Source organism: Aspergillus oryzae, chromosome 8 (assembly GCF_000184455.2).
Source record: "Aspergillus oryzae RIB40 DNA, chromosome 8".
NCBI classification, from domain to species: Eukaryota; Fungi; Ascomycota; class Eurotiomycetes; order Eurotiales; family Aspergillaceae; genus Aspergillus; species Aspergillus oryzae.
This window is the reverse complement of record NC_036442.1, coordinates 2,983,544-2,991,153: the sequence shown is the minus strand read 5'-3', so window position 1 is coordinate 2,991,153 and position 7,610 is coordinate 2,983,544. Positions and strand designations below refer to the sequence as shown.

At 49.4% G+C, this 7,610-nt stretch overlaps 1 protein-coding gene across 1 annotated transcript; it reads left to right on the top strand.

The window, feature by feature from the left end:
• Nucleotides 1-4,431: 4,431 nt before the first annotated feature.
• On the top strand, nucleotides 4,432-6,969 carry AO090010000159 (uncharacterized protein; the record flags this gene model as incomplete). The annotated part of the gene is made up of 3 exons (XM_023233787.1): nucleotides 4,432-5,622; nucleotides 5,664-6,316; nucleotides 6,369-6,969. The coding sequence occupies 3 exons, from the start codon at nucleotides 4,432-4,434 to the stop codon at nucleotides 6,967-6,969; spliced, it is 2,445 nt and encodes an 814-aa protein (XP_023094060.1).
• Between the last annotated feature and the right edge of the window lie 641 nt (nucleotides 6,970-7,610).

Sequence of the window (7,610 nt, the reverse complement as noted above, 5' to 3'; positions counted from 1 at the left end):
TGTAATATTAGTGTCTAGACCATCAGAATGACATCTCTTATGATAATTGGCGATGACCCACGGCTTCTACCAGCTATTTCTGTTCATGGCTTTGAAAGTATTCGGTTGGTGTAGGGTACGACAACGTTAGGCCTGCGTAGTGAGATTTGTAGAGGAACAACTAAGGTTCTTCCTAATTAGGAGAATAGGACCCTCCGTAGGATTAGTCGTTTTCATCGTAGCCACTGCCATGTTTTCCTTTCTGGGCGCCTTTGGCAGTCACTGTCAAACTATACAACATGTCAACCTGAGAGTTCACCTATGAATTAGCCTATAGAGACGCCTATGGTATTCGAACAGTCTTGGGTAGTCGAATGGGATGACTTTTCGTCTGTTACGACAGAAGGTCGGCCAGCTTCCTCTCGTTTGAAGCCGAGCTGCCGTGGGTATCCCAGGGCAACCACAGATTAGCGGGCCTCTTGTGGCGAGTCTGTCGACCGAATCCCTGCAGGAGTAATAGTTTAGTGTTCGTAACGGGGGTTTTGCGGGTCGGGGCGATTCCCATTAAAGCATTCAGTTGAAGTGTCAGTCAATCAGGCTCACTTCTAGACCCTCACGTGGCAAACCACACCATGAGCGTGTCAGAGTGTGTATCGGTAATACGATAATATAACGCATCGACACCAATGATTGGCGGTAAAAGTGATATCCCATGTCATTATAGTACCCATTGCTGACGGTGAGCCTCTAAGTACCGTGGCGTGGCATGTCTCAGAATGTAGGTAGCTTGCAAATCTTCAAAATTGGGCTATGTCTCAGCCAAAAATTTACTTTCGGATGCCAAATTACTCGCGTCGGAGCGTTGTTGTCCTCCGTGAACATGTTGTGCACCCTGCATACTTCCGGTTGTACCTTTTCCTCACGCGTGCATGGTCTCATTTCATGTCGTCCTGACTCAGAAAAAGAAATAAATAAAAAACAACCCTCAGACCGTGCTGATCTAAGCACCAGTCAGAAGGGATGCCGCTTGCATTCTTCAGCAAGAAATCCTTCCTGATATCTTATCTCAGCAGGCTCAGTCAGACCCTCTCCAGCTAGACAAGGAAACGTCTACTTTCGGCAATAGAATATTGATTAACATCCCCTCTTTGTTGATAAAACTACGGCAATATATGTCACAAAGGGTCAACATTAATTAAGGAATAGATTTAAATATAATGATATGAGTTTTCCACGATATGGGGAACTCCGAGAAAACGTCAAGGGGGGTTTCGCCTCTAGTGAGTTGGTTCCAAAATATAAATGAGCTTTATATGATAGAATGACATGGAGAAGCATTTAGTTGAAGTCTATGACAGTATGACTAGGAAACCTCCAGAATAAATTCTTTGCAGCTCCTGTGTTTCATCGTCTCTTCGCTTGTCTGACCCGAACATAGAGGGGGCACCGATCCCAGATGATATAAACCTTCTGCGCCTCCCACTCATCCCGGCCGGTCAAAAGCTCTAGATCAAAGTCCAACAACAAGCGAGCAAAAATAATTCGAGTCTCCGCCCGGGCAAAACTAGGAATCTGGTTAGCCGACTAGTAAAACGGTGTTAACCCGAACTGCATGGCATAGGTATAGCTTACTTCATTCCCAGGCAATTTCGCGGGCCGGTACTGAATGGCTGAAATGCCGCCCTAGTATCATTGATGAAAGACTCTTCTTCTCCTTCCGGCAACCACCTTTCCGGGAGAAACTGATCGGCTCGCGCGAAATTGCGCTCGGAACGGTATGCGGACCATTGGCTAACGCCGACCTTAGTACCGCCTGGCACCCAGGAGCCATCGATCTCACAGCCTTCTGGGGGTGTCACACGGGGTAGACTGATGGCGATGGCTGGCCAAAGACGCATGGTCTCCTGAAGCACAGCAACTAGATACTTACATTGATTGACGGTGACACTATTGAACGACACTCTATTCCTTAACTCAGTGACCATGATTCTACCTGCAGATCCAATATTTTCGCAATTGCTTCTTATTGCGCGAAACAGCCCTGATGAAGTCGTGATCGATGATCGAAATCTTCATGTCCAGGCAGGCTACAGCCATCTCCTCCATGATGCGGTTCAACTCGCACAGCAGTTGCGAGATAGCCTCTCACAGGGCCCTAGTACTGTCGGTAGTGCTTTTATTGGGATTCTAGCTCCAACCAGCTATGAATCTACAGTAGCTTCCTTGGCAATTCTCGCCGTTGGAGGTGTGTGTGTGTGCCCATCTGTAAGTTCAAATCCAAACGTTGCTAGGAATATAAGCGTGCAAGATCTGATTAGGTCAACAAATTATTACAGCGGCCGGTGCATCTTTAGAGGAATTAGCATATACTTTGAAACAATGTTCAGCCACGTGTGTTTTAGTCGGTTCCCAGCACCAGCAGACAAAACTGGCCACACAACTCCAAGAGCAGACAGGAATCCTCAAACTTGCGATCCCAGTACTGTCCCCTGGCCGTCCCCCCATTGAGTCGTATACTCTAGATGAGGATTCAATTCCATCAGACGATTTACCTGCCTTTCTGTTCTTCACTTCCGGGACCACAGGGGCCCCTAAAGGTGTTCTGCATGCTCGAAGGTATTTGTACGCCAAATTCTCAGTCCAACAGTCCGAGTTGACGGATGAGCTCTGTCTGATATATGATTCTATCTGCTGGTCAACCTGTTTTATTTCTGTCCTGCTCCACATTCTGCGGGGGGAGCGAGTCGAGCTACATGAGCTTGACGCCCGCTATGATTTGATCTGGGATCGGTTTCGGGACTGTGAAATCACCAAGATTCACTTCTCTCCGACCTCTTGGTATACAATGATGAAAGTGTTTCAGGAGCGCATCTCTAAGCTTCCCGAGCCTTCTGTCCAGGCATATATCCGGGGGGCCCAGTACATTCGAACCCCAATTACCTTGGGTGGAATTCTTCCAGTTCCCGTCAAACAGTTCTGGCTGAATCTGCGGGGAGGGCGGCCTATAAAGGTGATATATGGGAGTACTGAAGCGGGCCTCCTTACTGTGGCCGATCCGGAGGCGTCAGCGAGTGAAGAGGTATGTTACTTATCTGAGACGCTCGTCGCCTCGGGATCCTTGGCTGACCTATTCGAATGTGGTGGTCATTAGGCATCTATTGGGTCACCGGCACCGAATGTCACAGTCAAACTGTCGGATGGAGATTCCGGAGAGTTGCTTGTCAAAGCTCCAACTCTTCTCTTACAGTAATACTACCCCCCCCGACCCCCTTTATTATTCCTGTACCGCACTACTATTGCTTTATGCCATGGTGAACCGTACATATGTGTTGACATAGCCTGTCCTCTTCTTTAGATACCTCAACTCTCCGGAGCTCACTGCATCGTGCTTCGATTCCGAAGGGTTCTATAAGACGGGCGATTTAGTCGAACGACAGGGAAAGAACTTCATCTTCCGAGGTAGATACAAGGCGGACTGTAAGTGTCTGATCCCGTATCCTCATTCATTGCCATGAACTTGTTATGCCTCATACAAGTTGACATACGGCTGCTGAACCATGTACCTCTAGTTTTCAAATTCTGGGATCACAAGATCCCTAGGCTTCATGTAGAGTCCTGTCTTTCAAGTCTCCCCTATATTGAGGAAGCTCATATCCTCCCTGTTGCAGATGCACGATGCGATAACCGTGTAGCAGCGCTTGTACGTCTTCGCCAGGACCACACGTGTGTTACATTACAGAGCATCAGGAAAGATCTCTCAACCATGCTTCCAGTTTATCAAATGCCGACATTGCTTAGGATTTTGGGTAAGGGGGATGAGGTGCCTCGCACATTCTCAGAGAAGGTTGCAATGAAAAAGACTGTGGAGAGGTTCTTTCCCCGATGGAACAATGATCACTTTATGGACGATAGCATAGAAGTGCTGGGCATCAAGGAGATTCTACAGTTCGATACTACAGGCCCATTGGAGCTAGTGGAGCTATGGTAGATTGTACTTGGATTCATACAGTGGGGGGAGTTAGCTCGTCCTCTCAAAAATTGATATCCCATTCGATGTATACTACTAACTCGACAGAAAAATACCAAGCCTTGGTGCCTTAGGCCAATTCCGGATGTAGACTAGCGGCTTCTTCCGCGATGGGTCAGAGTGCCTCAGGCTCTGAAGTCATTCCCCCATCTCATTTCCCTTTGTCTTCATCGCTTACTTAAACCACTTCTTAGTCCTTGTGCGCAGGTCCATGAGTTGACACCTGAATCTCGTGGTAGCCATACTCTGCTCCCTGTGACGACTCACACCCTCTTTTTTCTATTTATATTTTTCTGCATCCAACCCGCCCATTCCCTACTATGGATTAACCCCACCGATAGCGCGCCTCCGAGTTCCCTCGATCCTCTTCTGTTTTCTTGTGAACTCTCCTCCCCTCCCTCCACCAACCGCACTTGCATTTCTTCATGACGGCCCGGACCCCTAACAGGGCGACTGGTGCCCCAGAAAATGCAAATCCCACTGTTCGAGACCAAACGCAGCAGGATCAGGGGGAACGGAGTGAATCGCCAGCCATACCCAGCCTTACCAACAAGAAACGCCCGCGGTCCCAACCAGACAACACCTCCAGTCCTGCCTGCAATCAGTGTCGCACACGGAAGATTCGCTGCGACCGACAGCAACCAAAGTGTTCCAACTGTCGCCGGGCGGATGTCGAATGTGACTTTGCCACTACCCCGAAGCGCGTCGACCGCACCAAACAACTCCTAAATGATTTCAGCGGTGTCGTGGCCCGCCTCGATCGGGTGGATAATTCGCTGGCGAAGCTATCGGAGCAGCTGCAGCAACAGCAGCCATGTCGGTGCTCCCACTCCCCGGTCCCATCGCAGGTGGATAATCCCTGGGGGGCGTCCGAACCCGCAGCCATATACACCACGTATACTCCGAAGAGCTCCACCTCGTGCCGATCCCCCCACCTGATGGAGGTGGACGGTTCCGAAGACTGCGATCCGGAGATTCCCAACGGCGATCTCGTCGATTTTGACCAGGGCGGCCAACGCCTGCTGGACTACCCGGCCGCATTGTCACTGTTTAAGAACCTGCAGCGACAGATTACCCGGTGGCTGACCAAGGATGTGCCGCAAGGATCGGAATTGTGGCAGGTGATCGCCCAGCAACCCGGGTTCAAAGCAAGTTTGGAATATCAGCTGGAGCAGTTTCCCTTTGGCGGCCTCTGTCACGAACCCGTCATCGTGAGTGATCACCGACCCATCAGTACACCGCCTCGCTACCTATTAGAGCTATCCTTGGATGGCTTCCTACGCCATATCAATATCCATACGCCTATCTTCGACGACTCCTCTCTGGGGAAAGCCATCGATACCCACTACCAGTCATTGTCCGCTGGAACCGGCGATGCGTGGGCCCTTACTTTTACCAACATCATCATTCTGACGGTAGCCCTGGATGCTCGTGTCGCTCGCGCAACTGCCTCCCATCTAGTCAGCATGAACGATGATATGCTCCCCTCCTTCCTGAAAAATTGCGATCGAGCATTGGCGGATCTGAACCGGTTTACTGCGCCATGTCTAATCAATGTTCAGGTGCTCTTGACTCTGGTAAGGATGGTCATCAACTTTCCTGAAGCTTATATACGAGTATAAAAAATTTTGAAAGCAAGCTAATCCGTTGTGTACAGGCTCTCGTCGCTAGGGAATTCTATGGTAGCGTAGTGTTTGAAAAGGTTTGTCAGGCAGTCTGCCAAGTGGCCCGCTCTACGGGGCTCCATAGGGCTCATGGAGCACGAAGTATGAGATGGGAAAAAATGCCTGAGCGTGAACGGCTGTTCTGGGTGGTATACACCATGGATAAGCAGCGAGCCTTCCTAACAGGCCAGCCCTGTGATCTATACTTATTCGACTCCGATATCCAATTGAGGAGCTGCGGGGAGCGTGCACCATTCCCGTTGCGGCTCAACGCCGCCTACGTGCATATGATGACGATCTGGGAGCAGATTTTCATCAATCTCTATTCTTCCCGAGCTGTCCTCGCCGGCGCGGCCGATCGGAGTCGCCAGGTGCAGCAGCTATGGGGTTCATTGAATGAATGGAATATCAAATACCATGCGCTCCTAAGTTCGCCTATTCTCGAGAAGATGGCTGACCTAGCGCCCATGCAACTCGAGTTGAAATACTGTTTCATGGTGAGCCAGGTTCTCGTACATCGCTGTGACCGTAATGCACGCTCCCAGCAGCGGTATCGAGATCCCGCCCGCAGTGCGCTCAAACTCATCGCTCAGGTCGCCGGGGATCACCGTAGCATCACGCTCGCGCGATGTGCCGTCTTAGCCAGGTTTGTTGTTCGATCCTGTCCAGGCTTCCGTGAAGTCGCTGACCACCCCTAGGATGTTTCGAAACTATCCCCTCGTTGCTGTCCATGATCTTTTCTCTTTCTGTTTGACAGATGGCGAGCCTGACAGCACGGAGGACGGACAACTCATCCATGAGACTCGCCGCCATCTCGAGCTCCTGCACTATGCGGACTTCCCTCAAGCGTACTTTGCCCGACTCGAAGTCGGGCTGAAATGGTGTACCGACATGCTGGATACCATAAAGGATTGCCTGTCCCGCTCTGCGGTAGCCGGTGACTGGGGCCCGATGGATGGCTCTTCGACCGGCCTCTCCGACCGCACTCCCCCCTCAGAATCTGAGCTCTCGTCCATACCCCCGGACGCGTGGGCCTCGCTGAACCTTCCGATGAGCCGCGACGAGATGCTTTGTGGCCTTAGTCCTTCAGTACCCTCAGAAGGCCTGTTGGACCCTCAATTTTCTGCCTTTGGATTGACCACGTCGTCTACCGGCGATAGTACCGTCCCGGCGTTCGCTCAAGGCGGTGATAATCCCGCGGTGACCATGCATCCATCAATGTGGGTACCGGCTGAAGTACCCTGTAACTCGTCTGAACCACTTTTCGACCCCGAATTTACCCGAAGCATAATGTCATGATACCACCTTTGATTTGGCCATTACTTTTTATATCACGACCCGGGCGGCGTTTTTTCTCACATTCATCACTGCTACGCACTCATTTTGGATGTTCTGTATATGAGTTTATGATACCTAGGATTTTCTAGAGCGATGTTGATAAGCTATTGCAAACCAAGTACTTGATGTACAACAAAAAAGCATTGGCCGCCGCGGCCCCAACAACAAAATATATATACTTGCCTCGCAATTGAAATAGCCACTACAATTTGTTTTCTATTAATTATTAGTAGAATTAAACAAGTCTCGAATAAGCTACTACCTGCTGAGTCAGAAAAGATATTTTACCATATTCATTAAAAGGTGTTCAGCAGATTTTCAACTGCATCAAAATGTTCGTCTTCTCGAGATGAATGAGATAAATTCATTGATTTAATATCTTCTGCCGGCAATATCAACACGCAAAAACCATGAACATAAAGGCGGTCGAACGGGCGGTGAAGATACTAAAATAACGATTGTTCAATGCAGTCTTAAGAAGCTTGCCATTACATCTTCATTCATAAATTATTATATTATACTCATCACTAGTACTTTCTTGGGTCATATCAACATTTTGCAAACCAGAAAATGCGAGTCTAAACAGGAAAGGAAAAGCCCGA